This window comes from Tachysurus fulvidraco, chromosome 1 (genome assembly GCF_022655615.1).
Source record: "Tachysurus fulvidraco isolate hzauxx_2018 chromosome 1, HZAU_PFXX_2.0, whole genome shotgun sequence".
NCBI classification, from domain to species: domain Eukaryota; kingdom Metazoa; phylum Chordata; class Actinopteri; order Siluriformes; family Bagridae; genus Tachysurus; species Tachysurus fulvidraco.
This window is the reverse complement of record NC_062518.1, coordinates 27,215,607-27,232,348: the sequence shown is the minus strand read 5'-3', so window position 1 is coordinate 27,232,348 and position 16,742 is coordinate 27,215,607. Positions and strand designations below refer to the sequence as shown.

General features: G+C 41.2%; 1 protein-coding gene across 1 annotated transcript; it reads right to left on the bottom strand.

Moving 5' to 3' along the window:
• Window positions 1-227: 227 nt before the first annotated feature.
• emilin2a (elastin microfibril interfacer 2a) lies at window positions 228-14,832 on the bottom strand. Its single transcript, XM_027169129.2, has 9 exons — window positions 14,586-14,832; window positions 14,025-14,150; window positions 9,117-9,310; window positions 7,022-8,926; window positions 2,003-2,296; window positions 1,856-1,906; window positions 1,710-1,757; window positions 1,463-1,600; window positions 228-1,262 (listed from the first exon to the last, which is right to left on the bottom strand). The coding sequence occupies exons 1-9, from the start codon at window positions 14,684-14,686 to the stop codon at window positions 934-936; spliced, it is 3,186 nt and encodes a 1,061-aa protein (XP_027024930.2). The 5' UTR covers window positions 14,687-14,832; the 3' UTR covers window positions 228-933.
• Window positions 14,833-16,742: the final 1,910 nt, after the last annotated feature.

Below are 16,742 nucleotides of genomic sequence, written 5' to 3'. Positions count from 1 at the left end.
TTGAACAGAACCATAGAGCTTGTTGTGGTAAATATAAACAAATCTAGGACTTTTATACATCATCCTCTCAGCTTCATGCTGTTGCTTTATCCTTAAATTCTTGATTCTGACTTTGTCGCTTTGTCATTCCATTACAAAATATCATCGTTTATCACTAAATCACTATTGAATGCTCGAATTCTGGTGAGAAGATATCGGATGAAATAAAAACAACATGGAACCGGTGATCTATTCGTGTTTTCGAAGGTTTATTTAACATTTCCGGGAAGGTGAGGCGTCAACATCTTTGTGGTTTCATGGCAACATCACAAGCTGCATTAATTATATTCAGGAGAGAATATTCATTATGTTCAGCGGACATTGTACAACATTAACAGTAACTAGAGATGGTTGAATGCACGATGTGCATGTTAATAAATAAAACTTGCAATCTTTGGTTAATTCCTGTGGAATAAGAAGAATAAAAACCTTTAGGATGTGTTATCTTCAGAGAGGTAACAGCATCACATCATCCAGGCCTTTATTGTTGTCCTATTAACGGCACAACTGTTTTATTCCTTACGTTATAGCAAAATAGAGACGAGACATTTATAATACTGCTAGGAATTTTTAATTAAATGATTCTATACAGTCCGGATTGTTGATTAAAGTCACTCAGCATAGACCACCTTTTAATATTAAGAATTGCGGTGCAAGTAAATACATTATATGATGCAAATATTTGGAGTATGTCTAAAAAGCTCAGTGCACTGCTTCCCATGGTGCAACCGATGCAATGTGTGGCACTTTGTTTTTCTGTAGTCGAGCCAAAGCCAAGCAGTGATTTCGTTGCAGTGTCGTCTGGCTCGCCACGGGCTGCCATGTAAATGTGGAGAGCCGCACAGCCAGACAGTCGTCTGCAGTTTATTCGTTCCTTTTCCTATTTGCTAGATGTTATCTGTGAACCTGAGTGGAGTAGAGGAAGACCCCGCTGAAGGTGGAGAGGATCTCTTTGGCCTCGGAGAGGGCCAGTCTGCCGGCCGTACGCACTAGCGCGACTCGATCGCCTGCGCGCAGCGAGAGGACGAGGCTGAACGAGACAGAACTACCACACTGACAAGGCCTTGATGCGTGCTGTCTGTCGTGTCCTCCATAACCTGCTGAGTCTAGCTTCTGCACGCTGCGCTCAGACACAGAGAGCACAGCCTCGAGCCGCTCGTGCCGTGGTGCCGTCAGCACGGCCGAGATAAGATAACGACCGTTCGCAGGCACCGTGAAGATTCCTGCAGAGTAAGCAAGGAGAGATTACTGTGCTGCCTACTAGGACGGGCTGTTTTGTAATAAGTAAGTAAGTAAGTAATAATTGTAATCTTTACAAAGTGGTTCAAATGTGGATTATATATTTCAGCTATAGTTAGAGATTTTAAAGTATGAAGTAGATCCACACATTTTTATTTATTTCTTTATTTCATTTAAAATATACCTGTTTTGGGATTGTAGTGCCCTCCGTCATTAACTAGCACTTTATTAAAACGGATGATTCCAAAGTCTCCTAAATGCTCCTGATGTGTGAGACCAGCTGAGAAGGAAAAGGTGTCTACTGCCGTTCTGTCATACGACACTGCGAAAGAGAAAGAAAAGTGGTGGTGCTTAGATCTAAATACGCTCCATCTATGTATGTGGAGGAAAATAATAACAGATATGCACACAGTAATCCATTTCTAATTTACCTGGTGATGCAACAAGCCTTTGTGCAGGATTCCAGAGCACTTGGGAAGCTAATGGAAAATATAAAAGACAAAAAAAAAATCATACTGATTACAAAGAAAGATTGATCAAAGAAAGTATATTTTACCTACAGAGAAAAGCTTTGTACCTGGGACCGGGTAGGGTTTATATGCCACGGGATTTACAGGAGGATAGCTTGCTGTGAAGATGCAAGACAAAGATGTAAGCATTGGTTTTTTAGGTTTATTGTAAAACATAGTAGAAGTGAACTGCAAGAACTTGTATGATCTCTGACCTGGTGCACCTGCAAATCCATTGACGGGTTTGACTATGTCTTGGGATCCACGCTCCCGTCGAGAGGGGACTCTCTGCATGTATCCAGGCGGTCCAGCCACACCAGTCATAATGACTTGATTGGGCTGTTGGCGTGGACTTGAGGGTTGAGGCTGAAGAGGGGCATAGGGCTGGCGTACAAACGGACGGGATGTAGCAGGCACTGTCCTGTGGGGTATCCGCAGAGGAATGTGGATCTCTGGAATATATCTCCTCGGTGGGAAAGCAACGGGTTGCTCCTGCTTCACTGGCACTCCTGACAGAGAGAGAGAGTGAGAGAGAGAGGGAGAGGGAGAGGGATGACAGACATGGCTCATCTTGTGGGGGTAAAAACCTGGCAGATAAAACACTCAGGCAAAGAATATATCAAATCCAAATTGAAAAATCAGCCATCACAAATTAAAAATATGAATAGAGTAGACTAGATGAACGCATTATCTCATAAAGATATGCATTAGGGACGTAACACAATATGGATGTGATGTTCGATTTGAACAGATAACGTACAAAAGGATACAAATACAGATGGCAGCAAGAGGTGCACTGTTACTTTCCGTCTTTTATTCTCTCTCTCTCTTTTTCTCTCTTCTTCCTTTCTTTCTTTCTTTTTTTTTTTTTAAAGAATGCTTGCCAGAAAGGTTTACTGAACATCTGGTTAAGACTAGAGGTGATTGGGATCCCACAGGATGCAACAAAAAAGTCATGTGAGTGGAAGGTTTTTACTTTCACGTGCCCAGGAGCAAGCAATCACATACAGTATATGAAGCTTGTTGAAAAAACAAAGTCTACAGATAACAGTGTAGCACAATGCAGTGCAATACATCTACCACTTTCCTTGGTTCTGCTTAACTGCCTGGTCAAGCTTGTGGTGTCAGAAATTAGGCCACAAGTTTGTATTTTTTTTTGGTGAAGATTAGGATTAAAATGATTGCACTGGAGTGTTTTAGCTGAGGTTGAGGAACTGTTAGGGCTAGAATTCACACACCATGCTGACACTGCTTTTCAAACATGTTCGGGGACACAGTTAAAAATATTTCAAGTTTCGGTCACATCCAAACTGGGTTCCAGTCAGAATACAGATATTTGGAGTATACACAAGCATTTTTATAAACCTTAATTAGTTATTTAGCCCAACATTAAAATTCTCTGGGTGACCTGTACTGTAATAACTTCATATTATGTCCATTATAAAGGGAAAAAATGCTTTGCTCGAGGATTTGGCCTAATGGGCAAAAAACAAGTTCCATTAGTGGCTAGATGTTTAACTACCGTCAGCAGCCTCACACTGTGATGCTTCCTCAACCTAGCATGTGTTGTCCATCACACAAGGGTTTAGTCAACACTGTAATTGCATTTTTTCTTCCTGCTTACACCCGGCACGTGTACAACAAAGGACCGAATCCCATGAGCACCCAACCTATTTCCTGCGTCATCACTGTTCGTAACACCAGGTATCTCAGAAACACACACGTAAAGCCCATTTCCCATGAGATAATTGCTATCTAAGTGTTTCCCATGGGGGATCTCTTTGGAACTGCAGAGGAAATCACAAGCTACTTTGTGCAATGGCTCAGAATACTACACACAGATGTGGCATCTTAAACCAACAGTGACTCACTAAGATATTATCAAGCCAAAATGACTCCTGGTTCTGCAAAACTCCCTTCCTGTCTGACTCCCTCCCTCATCCGACACATGATCAGCTGTATTGAATTATAAAACTAATTCTATAGAAAAGTCTTCGGGAACAGAGTTGGTGACCGCTGGTGTAAAAGTATGCTATATACGGTGGTGTTGACTTAGATGTGGTGCTTGTGTATGGAGGATGAGTTCGGGTTTGATCACACAACCACTTGGTCTAGGGAGGCTATGTTTATAAATGACCAAAATGGGAAGACCGGGTTGAAATGGGATAATTGAAATTATCGGAAAATGCTGGCTCCCATTTTAGCCATTAGTTTGGATGGCAAAAACGGAAGGAAGGAAGTGATCTCACACACACACACACACACACACACACACACACACACACACACACACAGTTATTAACGACCACAGTTCTGCACCTTGCCCTAATGTCCAGACCCCAGTGAAGTAATCTCACTCTTGAACTGATCCAATAAGAAAACATCCAGATGGGTCTGTGGACCCTGACACAGAACTCTGACCCAGCACTTACTGATTTCTCCACCGAAGTATCTGTTATAGTGATACTAAAAATAGTCACCCGTCCTAAAGTCTCTCAGGTCATCACAGAATGCACCGATAGTGGGAAAGTGTGAGAGATACTTTGGCATTTTATACTCGCAAGATATCAATCAGCCGGAATAGCAGGACAGGAAAGAGGATAAGTGTAGATAAGCTGAAATATACAGCAGCATAGACAACTGTGGGGATTATTTTCAAGGTCCAGAATCTATTCCAGAATTCCCTCAAGTAGTTGTTTCTTGTATGAGCTGTGAGCCTATTAGTCTGCTACACCGACCGAAGGTCAGAATCTTCTATTGTGGTGAGAGTTATTAATTCGTGAAAGAGACATTTCGCTATAAACAATTTAGAAATCAGTTAAGAGGATTGGATTTAAGAAAGCGATCCACATACTTCCCAGCATATTGTGTCACTGAAAGAATAACTGTATGAACCGGATCCAGAATTGCACAACGGCGCACCTCTGCCCCAGACTGCTTGCCAGAAGCAATGAGTAATGTTTAAGACTCTGAAAAAGCGAGCCCAGTTGTCTTGTTGGCTATGATACTTCATTTTTTTCCCACCTTTTTGGGCCTGTTTAGAACTACAAAATGGTTTGAGTGTGCTCTTTCCCAGTCTGTTAGGGAAAAAATGCCACAAAAAATATTTCGTAGGCTAATAACTAACTCTTTTTTAGTGCACGTGTGATGTTTTAATTACACTGCAAAAAGGTATGAATGTTAATTTCTGAAATACAGGTGATTGAATTCCTAAGGAAAAAAAATGGTCACATTGCTGGTGACTCAAAATAAAGCTCACTGTATTGTATGTACAATACAGTAATATACATACTTAATATTAATATTTAGTAGTTATAGTTAATATTATAGAAATGTATGTTATTTAGGGTTAGCACGTTTGCCTCACACCTCCAGGGTCGGGGGTTCGATTCCCGCCTCCGCCTTGTGTGTGGAGTTTGCATGTTCTCCCCGTGCCTCGGGGGTTTCCTCCGGGTACTCCGGTTTCCTCCCCCAGTCCAAAGACATGCATGGTAGGTTTGATTGGCATCTATGGAAAATTGTCCGTAGTGTGTGAGTGTGTGAGTGAATGAGAGTGTGTGTGTGCCCTGCGATGGGTTGGCACTTGATGCCTGATGACGCCTGAGATAGGCACAGGCTCCCCGTGACCCGAGTTGTTCGGATAAGCGGTAGAAAATGAATGAATGAATGTTATTTAGGTATGTAGCCGGATTTAGTTCTATAAAACGAACCGATAATGTATTCTTAACTGAACACAGGGTTCAATAGGAAGTCTATAGGAGGACTATTCTTTTTGTTTTGTTTTGTTTTGGTTTGGTTTTTAGCGTGCCATAGAGGTTCACAAGGCATCTGGTGAAGATTAGCAGTATATGCATTAGTACTGGATCCCACGGAACCTAACAAACAAGTCGTGACACACAAAGGCACTGCGCAATACATTTCCAGCCTCATCAGTAACTGCCTCCGCAGGGTTGTTGTGGTTTAAATTAGCCTATTAGTTCGTATGTATTTTAGGATGTACAACTAAACCAAACTATTCTAAATTCATTAGAATATATCAATATGTCTATATGCCTTATATGATCATGTGTCTTGGAATAAATCGGACTTCTGCCGAACACAAACTTCATGCTTGCTTGGGAATTAAGAGTACTTTATATCCACCCTGAAATGATGACATCAGACTGTACAGGGAGGCTCCCAGGAATCAGCGTGCAGGCGTTACATCACGGACGGCTCATAGCCCAACATCTGCACCGGGGTGGGGTAGTGAGTCTGGTTTACAACACCGTACATCCAGAGGCCCAGTCTCTGCTGGGTAATGAAGACCAGACCCACACAAACATACACATACTGAACTTCCTACTCATTTCCTCATTCTGCACAGGGAAAACTAGGGAACGACCAGCAAAAGGACAGTGTGATGGACCGCACAACTCATGAGCTCACAAAGCTCAGAAAAGCAGGAGAAGGGAGAGGAGTTGGAGAGGCAGCCATTCGTCAACCTGCAGAGATTAGTTTTGCAACAGTGACATAGGAAAAATTTTGTTAAACCTACACTATGACTTATAGGTTTAATGAACATGTCCAATCCTGGAGCAATGCAGGTTTCTTTAAACATTACATAAAGCTAAATCTTTTCGACAACTATCCAAAACATAACATGGTTGGCATAGCAACATCACATCACGATTAGTATCACTTGTTTATGAGAAAGCCATGATTGTATCTGGCTCCATGCCAATGCTCATAACTCTCATTTTTTGCTATATGTAGGGAGGCCCGTTGCCTTTCGGCAGCTTTGGGGAATTGTTGGCTTTTGTGCTCGCGCTGTGGATAATTTAACACTCTTTACCTCTAGAATTAACTTCAGGCTGTTTCTCAAAAACCCTCCAAAAAATTAGAAGAACAGGACTGTGGATAGATAAATGAGTCATAAAGATACACTTAAATCCCAACAACTGAAAAGTGAATCATAATTCCTAAGCGTGGAAGCAATCCAATTTCCATTTAGGGGCTTTTTCCTTTTTGTCCTGTAAATCCAGTGGTTTTGAGACATGGTACAAGTAGAATATAATACATATTTACATCAGTACAACACATTAAGCCTGGTGGAGGAAGAAATAGTAGTAAATCTTGATCTATTTAATATACGATCTGTATCTGACCCTGTATTATTTTCTTTCTGCCCAAATAAAAATGATACCATTAATAGGATGGTATCACAAATTGTTTACTGTTTTTGCTTTACTTACCCTGCTGTTTCGTGGAATGGTTCTTAATGTTCGTAAGCTGTGTCTGAACATTGTGCAGAGTGATCTGGAGGTTACTGATCCCCCGTGAGTGTATTTGTAGTGTGGAGTTCATCTGAGCCACGTTTCTTTCCAGCTCCTTGTTCACAGCCTGAACTTGATTTCTTTCATCATTTCCCTTCCGACACAGTTCTTCTAGTGTAGTAATCCGGCTGCCTACTGCGGAGATCCCTTCAGCCGCACCCGCTGCCTTCTCCTTACAAAGGGTCAGCTCTGCAGTCACCTGGGATTTCAGTCCATCTAGTCTGCTGCTGAGCTCCTCCAACTGATTGTGGATTGGTTTGCTTGCCTCATAGGACGGAGGTGGTACCATTTTCGGTGGCTGAATCGGTACTACCTGCACTTCTTGGCAGCAACTAGAGTTCAGGGTCTGAATATCCTGGCTATATCTGCTCATGACATCTCCTAATCCTGTCACAGCCCCAGTCAGACCATTTACATTATCAGTCAGGGGCTTCAGCTTGTTGTGCACATCCTGCGTGCTAACACTGTTCAGCTGATTGTCCAGCTTCACCTGGTCAACTGCCCTGTCTAATTCTACAAGCTTTGCCGCATTGTTTTTAACACTAGTGCTCAGGACATCCAGTTGATTTCTACAGTGACGGAGATCCGTCTTAATACTCTCCAGGCCAGCTGGGTGTTGAGGGTTCGTGGAGGGCCCTGTGTTGCAGCCGGTGGTGCAGATCTGCTCAATGGCATTCAATTTATCCTCCAATCCCTGAAACACATACTTGAATGAATTAACCTGAGTTTGCAGGGCATCAACAGACTCGCTGAACATCCCTGGGAAGGAGGTGTTACTCATCTCGATCAGCATTTTTGTAAACTGGTCCTCCATAGAATTCAGTCTGATGTCCAAGAGCTCTTGGATCTTTGCTGTCTCTTCGTTCAGAGCCTTGGTTAGCTTCTCATCCACGTAGAAGCAATAGGTTTCTGCGTTTCTCTCCGTCACATTCATCTTGTCTTCAAGCTCCTCCATTCGAGGGCCAAACACATCTTCCAGCTGTAGCATGGACAGATGACTCAGTTCATTGTCCACACGGGCGTTTAAGACTTTCTGAGCATCTATCAGGAGCTGAATCGTATTTCGTAAATCACCGTCATCCTCTTTAAATGGAGCTGTTTGCCTGTGAGTACGCACAAGTCCATCGGACATAGCCATATCCAGACGTACCTCGCGTATCTCTTTCCTGAGCTCGGCCTCTTGACTGTCCAGCAGATTTGTCAGGTTGTCAAAACTTCCCTTCCATCCTTCTGTACAGGTCTTCTGACAAGACAATATCTTATCATCACATGCACTCTTCAGCTTTGTTATCTCATCCTTCATATCCAAAACCAGCTCTTTCTTTAATTTCTCAAACTTAGTATCAATGTAGGATTGAAGGATGTCTATGTCTGAGGAGGCAATAGCAGTAACCGTTGGTCCCTGAGAAGCATCCATTAGGATTCGGATCTGGCCACTGTTTCCAATCACAGCCTCCCGCAGCTCCTCGATTACCCCATCCTTGCTTTTCAGAGCATCTGTCACATCATTAAGCCTGGCCAGCACTTTTTCCATGCCCCTCTCCTCTACTCCTCTTGTGGCCTGGTGCCCATCCAGATGCACCTCGCTTTCCTCTATGCCTCCTGTTTTTGCACTGTCTTGCACATGCATGTTGCTGAGGAGACTGACGAGCATTTTGCTGGTGTCCTCCTGTAAATCGGTGCGTAGGTTCGCTGTCATGCTAGTCATGGCTGCCTGGAGGTCCAGAACTGTCTGAGAAAGGCGATTCACTTCTTCTTCTAGTTGACGTGTTTTCTCCACCTCTTGGTAGGTGTTGTACTGCTCTGCCTCCTGTCTCTCTGGCCCTATCACAAGAGAAAAGATGGATTGCAAATAGAACCTACTTATACTATAGGAATATACCTTTTGTATGTATGTATAATAATCTAAATGTCAGATACATTTGGTTTTCAAATCTTAGATCTAATAAACAGAATTAATATTTACTATCAAATCTGTAACCAATAGAGAAGACAAATTTCTTGACTATCTTACTTTGTGAGTTTTGTGTGTATCCAGTATATGGCTGATGATGTGGCATTGGTTGAGGTTTTACTAGCATCTGTCGATTTGGGATGCCTTTTAGTTCTTTGCAGTCTGGACCTTGATATCCTGGACAACACCTCCATTCCAGTTCAGTAACTGTCTTATAGGAAATTCTGTAAATGGGTTGGAAATGGGTGCGATACCTGGAAAATAAAACGGATTGCCAAAGCTTACAACGTTTAATCTGTTAATGAAAGACACATTGCACATTTTAAGTGGTTAAAAGACCAGACCATTTTTTTCCTAATCTTCAGCTGTCTTGTTTTAATGAGTCTGTGGCCAGTGTTAGCCTCAAATTCCTGTGTTCTTGGCTGATAGGAGTGTAATCTGTGTGGTCTTCTACTGTTGTAGCCGTTCTACCTCAAGCTTTAATGATGTTGTGCATACTGAGATGTGGACAGTAAAACATGATTATTTGAATGACTTTGTGTTGTCTCAAACCAGTCCGGACATTTTCCTCTGACCTCTTTCATCAACAAATTTTCCACCAACAGAATTGTTGTTCTGCAACTTTATGTTTTTTTTTGTTTCTCACACCATTCTGTGTGGAGAGAAGCAGTTTCTAAAAGTTTCAAACCAGCCAATCTGGCACCAACAACAATGTAATGGTCAACATACAGTACAGACCAAAAGTTTGGACACACCACCTTTTCAACAGGACACTGACCCCAAACACACCTCCAGGAGTGATGTGATGGGGTGCTGCGCCAGATGACCTGGCCTCCGCAGTCACCGGACCTGAACCCAAACGAGATGGTTTGGGGTGAGCTGGACCGCGGAGTGAAGGCAAAAGGGCCAACAAGTGCTAAGCATCTCTGGGAACTCCTTCAAGACTGTTGGAAGACCATTTCAGGTGACTACCTCTTGAAGCTCATCAAGAGAATGCCAAGAGTGTGCAAAGCAGTAATCAAAGCAAAAGCTGGCTACTTTGAAGAACCTAGAATATGACATATTTTCAGTCGTTTCACACTTTTTTGTTATGTACGTATACTGTATAATTCCACATGTGTTAATTCATAGTTTTGATGCCTTCAGTGTGAATCTACAATTTTCATAGTCATGAAAATAAAGGAAACTCTTTGAATGAGAAGGTGTGTCCAAACTTTTGGTCTGTACTGTAACTAAGACCATTTTCCCCATTCTGATGATTGATATGAACCTGAAATTTCCTGAAGCCGCTTGGCCGTATCTGTGTGATTTTATGCATCACATTGCTGCCACACAATTGGCTGATTAAACAATTGTAAGAATGAGTAGTTGTACAATTTTGCAGTAAGTGTTGTTCCTGGAAGAAATATATAAAATTAGAGAGTTCTTCCAGGCACAATCAAGCTAACTTTTTAAAATATAACCTCTTAAAACTGTTAAATAAAAATACTCCATGGCAAGTCTAAAAACAAACCAGTTCCCTTGGACCAAGTGACTGAACACACACAGGCACAAATAAAAACACAATCCCTCTAGCTCTGTAATAATGTACTTTGATTTGTACTTCTGAGACAACTCTGACTCCCTTTCCAAAAAGATTCCAAGTACACCCACCTTAGACTGCTAGAACCATTAATACGTGTGTTTAGTAAATATTTCAAACATTCTTCTGCATAAATCTGCATAAACACACCTGGTTCTCTATGCACATGATTAACTGAAGAGTAACACAATTAACACCAGTGAGACACTGGATTCCCATCAGTAATACAAAATGAAAGTAGGCAGTAGCATCATTTCCTGTGATGAGGATGGGACTGGGTCAGTTTTCACATCTGTGAGCGCAATTATGGATGAAAATAACGTGTGTCCCCACAAAAATCTCCCAGATCACAAGCCGTATTCTTTTCATGGTAACTTGTTCACTAAGTAACATGTCTAGAAGGAGCGTTGGAAGAAACCTCAATATGAAATAAGTTTTGGAACATGAGGTCAGACCTGCATGAACCTTTGTTGTTGTGTTGTGTTTATTCACGGTTGTGTTACACCAATGAATCTTAACAATTCTTACACAACACACACCGTCAGTCAAAAATAACACGATGCGTGTTAGCATGATTTTTCAATGAACTTTTAAATACCATAAAAGATGTCAAAACCTAAGCAACCGATTGGTTGAATATTTAGTAAATTGTGAAAAAAAAAGGATATTTAAAAAGGATATTTTGCAAAAATGTTTAGACTCAAACTGTTCACACTAACAACCCTAGAGTTGAAGACAAATTTGCTTTAAACGGTTTTATTTGTAGAACGCTTTTAACGTTGGACATTGTCAGACAGTAGCTTTACAGAAGGATAAAAATGCAGAATAATAATGATTTAAGTTTAAAAATTGTATATTTATGAACAATGAGCAAGCCAGAGGCGACAGTCGCAAAGAAAAACTCCCTGAGACGATATGAGGAAGAAATTTTGAGACACACCAAATTCCAAAAGGAGACCATCCTCCTCTGGGTGACACCGGAGGGTGTGAATACAGATAACATGGGTCACATTGCCATGATGGCTGCCATGTTAAGATCATGTGACCAGTCCCCATGGAACAGGAGTCTTCTGTCATATCCACAAAAGGCCATTGTGCCTTCAGGCTTTCATTCCAGCCAAATATTCATTCCAGGCACTTGTTAGTTGATTGAGTCCAAAATGAACTGATTAAATAAAGGAAAAACAGAAGTGACTCTTGCCTGATTATGGATTAGAATGGAAGTAGCTGTAGCCACACTGGCCCTTTGAGGACAAGATTGAAAACTCCTGCCGCAGAGATTTGTGCACTCGATGGCTGCTCCTTCTACATTAGACCCTGTCCCAAATGTCATCGTAATATCTGCTGTCATCTTTTAAGACTGCACTTTGGTGACATCAACAATGTACACACTAACGATAAGACCTCAAGCATGCACCAGAAAATCATTTGGGACAGTCTTTGTGCTCACTGTGCTATGCTTCAGCGCAATAGCTGAATAGTGAGTTGTGTAATTGGAAGTTATATAAGAATGAAAATCATCAAGGACCTTAATCAGTACATGAATAGTCAGCAATCTTAAGCAATTAACAAAATGCTGAAACAAAAAATGTGCGTTTTTTAAATCATGGATCGACCACGTACAGTATGTTGTCACTGAGGATGCTTGCAGCTTGCAGATGGTTGCCTCCAGTAAATCTAAGACTCACCTTGAGAAGGCAGCATACAAATAAAGGTCTACAGAATTTGAGTACATACACTGAGTTTATTCAGATATATAACTGTGGATAAGAACTGAGCCGGCTCAAATATGCTTTGCTTTTTAGCAGGATTTCTCGTAGAAACAGAGATAAACACAGCTAGGGTGTGTCACAAATACTGATTATAGCGATTGCTTCAAAGCACTAGAAACCAGTATAACTTTTCTGCTAGTCTTTTCTGCTAGTCACTGCTGTCAATATTTACATATTATATCTGCCAATTCATAATATAAAAAGTACAGCTGATTGATTGGCCTTTAAATTACAATTCTGTGAATTGTAAAAGCGAGGCCTTCACGGAGGCTTGAAATAAAGATTAGTGTGAACATTTTTAATGATACAAAACATGTAGACAGCAATTCAGATTTAAGCCCACGACCCTATACGGATGTGTGTTTTTTCTTTTGTAGAATATAACACAACAGAATTAATGAAGGAAGACTGTTATCAGATAATAATTAGCTGAGTTGATGTGGGTGAAATGGGTGCAGTTCTGTGCTCTGAAGACTGACATCTCTTCTCTGGTACCTTCAAGCTGTCTTCGAGTTGAGAACAGTGATGTACATTTACATTTCTGGCTTTTAGCAGACACCCTTATTCAGAGTGAGCAACTGAGTAACTGAGGGTTAAGGGCCTTGCTCGGGGAGAGGGAGAGGGCAGTGGACCTGGGATTTGAACTCATGACCTTGCAATCAGTAGTCCAACACCTGCAGGATGACCTGCAGGACATCTACAGCACGCGGTGCCGGACCAGGGCCAGGAAGATTGTAAAGGATCTCAGCCATCCCAACAATGGACTGTTTTCTTTGTTTTGCTTTCAGGGAAATGCTTCCGCTACTTGAAATCAAACACAGAGAATGAAGAGAAGCTTCTTCCCACAGGCCATTCAGAGTTTAAACCAGTAAACACCCAGGATCTAGTACTGGACCTCTCCATCTCCATCACCACTGTTATTCTCCTTTTTTGCTCTATGACACTTTAACTCTGGACTTGCATAATGCTTTATACACTGTATACACACCATACTGCTCATGGACACTTTAAGGACAATCATTAAAAACCATACGCATTTATGTATATTTATGTATATGTATGTACATTCTTTTTTCACATATATTTTCATATTTTCTAACGTTTTTATATAGTTTATACTTTTTATTTATCTATCTCCTTTTGGTTTTGGTTTTATTTTTTATCCCTAATTGCATTCCTTTTATTCTTAAATACCGGACGGATGCAAACAAAAAACAAAACAAAAACATTTCACTGCATGTCGTAACCTGTATGTATGTGTATGTGACAAATAAAATTGGATTTGATTTGATTTGATTTGGACACTTTGACCACTAGGCTTCCACATCCCTGTATAATTAAAATAAATGTAATTAAGATGCAAAAGAATGTCTAATAATTTTACACTCCATCAAATCCAGAAAAACACACGCACACACTGTTACTAAATAGCTTTCTGAATCACCATAGTATAAACACTACTAGCACGGATGTACAGCTCCCTTTTTGGTTGGTGGTGCGGTCTTTGGCTTCATCTCCTAAGCCACACCCTCTCCCTGTAGTATTAGCGTCACTCGTAGCTGTTCATAAGAATCAGGCCACGCCCAGTGCCCCGCCCATCTCGGTGGTACTCACATCACTGATGGTTCGCAGTCTGGCTGGTTTGCAGGGCAGGGCGCAGCTTCAGCTTCAACCGCTGCGGGAAAATCCGCGCGCACTGCGCAGCTCACGTTCCTCTGCACGATAAACGCGCACCAGTTTCTGACAAATCATAAAACAGTGGCGATTTATAATCATCCAAGACATGATTCAGGATGAAATTCATACACAGCGACACTATTATGTAGACTGAAATCAGAGAAAACGAGACAAATTACGCAATGATTGTATCTAATCACAGTGTGACGTTTAAGTGCGCAAACACATCTGGAACATCTGGTCTCATAGTTAAGATTTCAACCAAGACTATAACGTTTTGTTGCGTTCTTGTTAAAACGTCTAAACACTGTAAAACTCACTTATCCTGTCATTTAAAACAAACACTTATCCTGTATTAAGCAAACACGTTTTTCTTTTACGCACAAATGATCGTGTTAATGTCTTCGGCATTAAATACATGTAGATAAAGTTCAGCATCCTGGCATGAAACAAGCTTTTAAAGCATCATATGTTCAGTGTGTTGGAGTTGATACCCACTTGTTTCTGAGCCTGTGCGAGTTGTACTGGACACTTAAACACACGCTTCCCAAAAACAGCAGCGCGAGCCACAAACTGCTCAGATGAGGTTTAACACCCATTGTGCGTCCTGGTCATTAAAGAGCAACACAAACAATTACCAAAAAAAACCTTACTAGGGTCTGACTGAATTCAGCCTTTCCAAAGCCGAAGGACAAAAAAAGGACAGTCCGAGCGACTTCCCAAGTTTGAGGAAAAGTTGGACTTAACTCTACAGGGGTCCCAAAAAAAAAAGGTTGCCAGATCGTCCGTTTTTTGCCCACAAATGTCTTTTTCCACAATTCTTTATTTCCTGTCCACTAATACGTGCTACAATTCATGATGTTATATGTCACTTAAAACAATCAAACAAACAAAAACACCAGACTGTATTGCACATCATAACTATTTAAACTTTTATGCCAACACAGGTTGTATGTGTCCCAATCTGGCAACGCTTTACACAGACTTAATGTAGGCGGGACAAGTACACAATAGACACAACTCAATAGAGGACTTAAATGCCCCACAGCACTTTTAAACGGGCACAACAGTGTAGTGACTTGAGGCTATGTGTGTTTAGATCTCTGTGTTTCACAGTTAAACTTCTTCAATATTATTATTTTTTTAATAAAAAAAAAGACACAAAGAGGGAGAGAGACAGAAAGAGATAGAGAGAGAGAGAGAGAGAGAGAGAGAGAGAGAGAGAGAGAGAGAGAGAGAGAGAGAGAGAGAGAGACAGAGAGGGGGGAGTCAGAGAGACAGAAAGAGATAGAGAGAGGGGGGGGAGTCAGAGAGACAGAGAGAGATAGAGAGAGATAGAGACAAAGAGAGACAGACAGAGAGAGGGGAGAGAGAGATAGAGACAGACAGACACACACAGAGAGACAGACGGAGAGAGATAGAGAGAGAGACACACACACAGAGACAGACAGATGGAGAAAAAAAGACAGATAGAGAGAGAAAGGGGGAGAGAGGGGGGTAGAGAGAGACAGAGAGAGAGAGAGATTAAACGTGTGTCCAACATGACGTCACATCCACAGACACGCCCATGCACTAGACCCTCACGGCTGTCAGTCAACGCGTGTTGCGCGTAAACATTTTTTTTTTGGTTGCTGCAGGGAATGAAATCTCTCAGAAAATGGAGACGCTGTAAGAGAAATGAAAGCTGCATCTATCTGACTCACACTTAGTGACTACAAAGACATCTGATGACATCGGTGTGGCTCACTGACAGAAACGAACTTATCTCTTTGTTAAATGACCAGAGATCCGTCATCCTTATACACAGCTGTATATATATACGGATATACTGTAGATACTGTAAATATTTACATTTCCTTAGGCAACAGGTCACACCATTATGTTTACTCACTCACTCACTCATTTTCTACCGCTTATCCGAACTACCTCGGGTCATCTCAGGCGTCATCGGGCATCAAGGCAGGATACACCCTGGACGGAGTGCCAACCCATCACAGGGCACACACACACTCTCATTCCATTATGTTTATAATAATAATAATAATAATAATAATAATAATAATAATAATAATAATAATAATAATAATAATAAAATGCATTTTAATTGAAGCAATCTGTAATTACAGCGTTACACGACACGAAAAACGTAAATCAGCTTTCATGCAAATAAGTTACAGACAGTTAATAGCGCTTTTCCGCCAGCAGAGGGCAGAGTTGTTACACGAATCGCACCTCGCGGAGACTAATTGCTTCCATTAACGAGCCGCGGCGCTTCCTGTCACTGGTGCAACATATACACACATCTCCTGACGTTTCTGTTTCCAGTGTCCAACACTGATAAGTGAGACAAATGGATGCTCTAATGCTACGCATTCGAGTTTATAACTACTGTAATGTGTAATTTCCCAAAATGTGATTAACTGCAATATAGAAAAAGAAGTTATCTGACTTTTTTTGAGGCTGAAAACAGAGGCAGCACATAATCTTATTTTACTTCATAATCAGTTCTTTATTGTAGGAATTCCTAGTAGGAGGGAATTCCTATTGATTTTTTTTTCTCCATGAGAAAAATGGTCCTATTACATTGTTTTTTCCCATATTGTGTTTATATTCCATCTCGTGGACATATTGATTGGACCAAATAGCATTTCATAC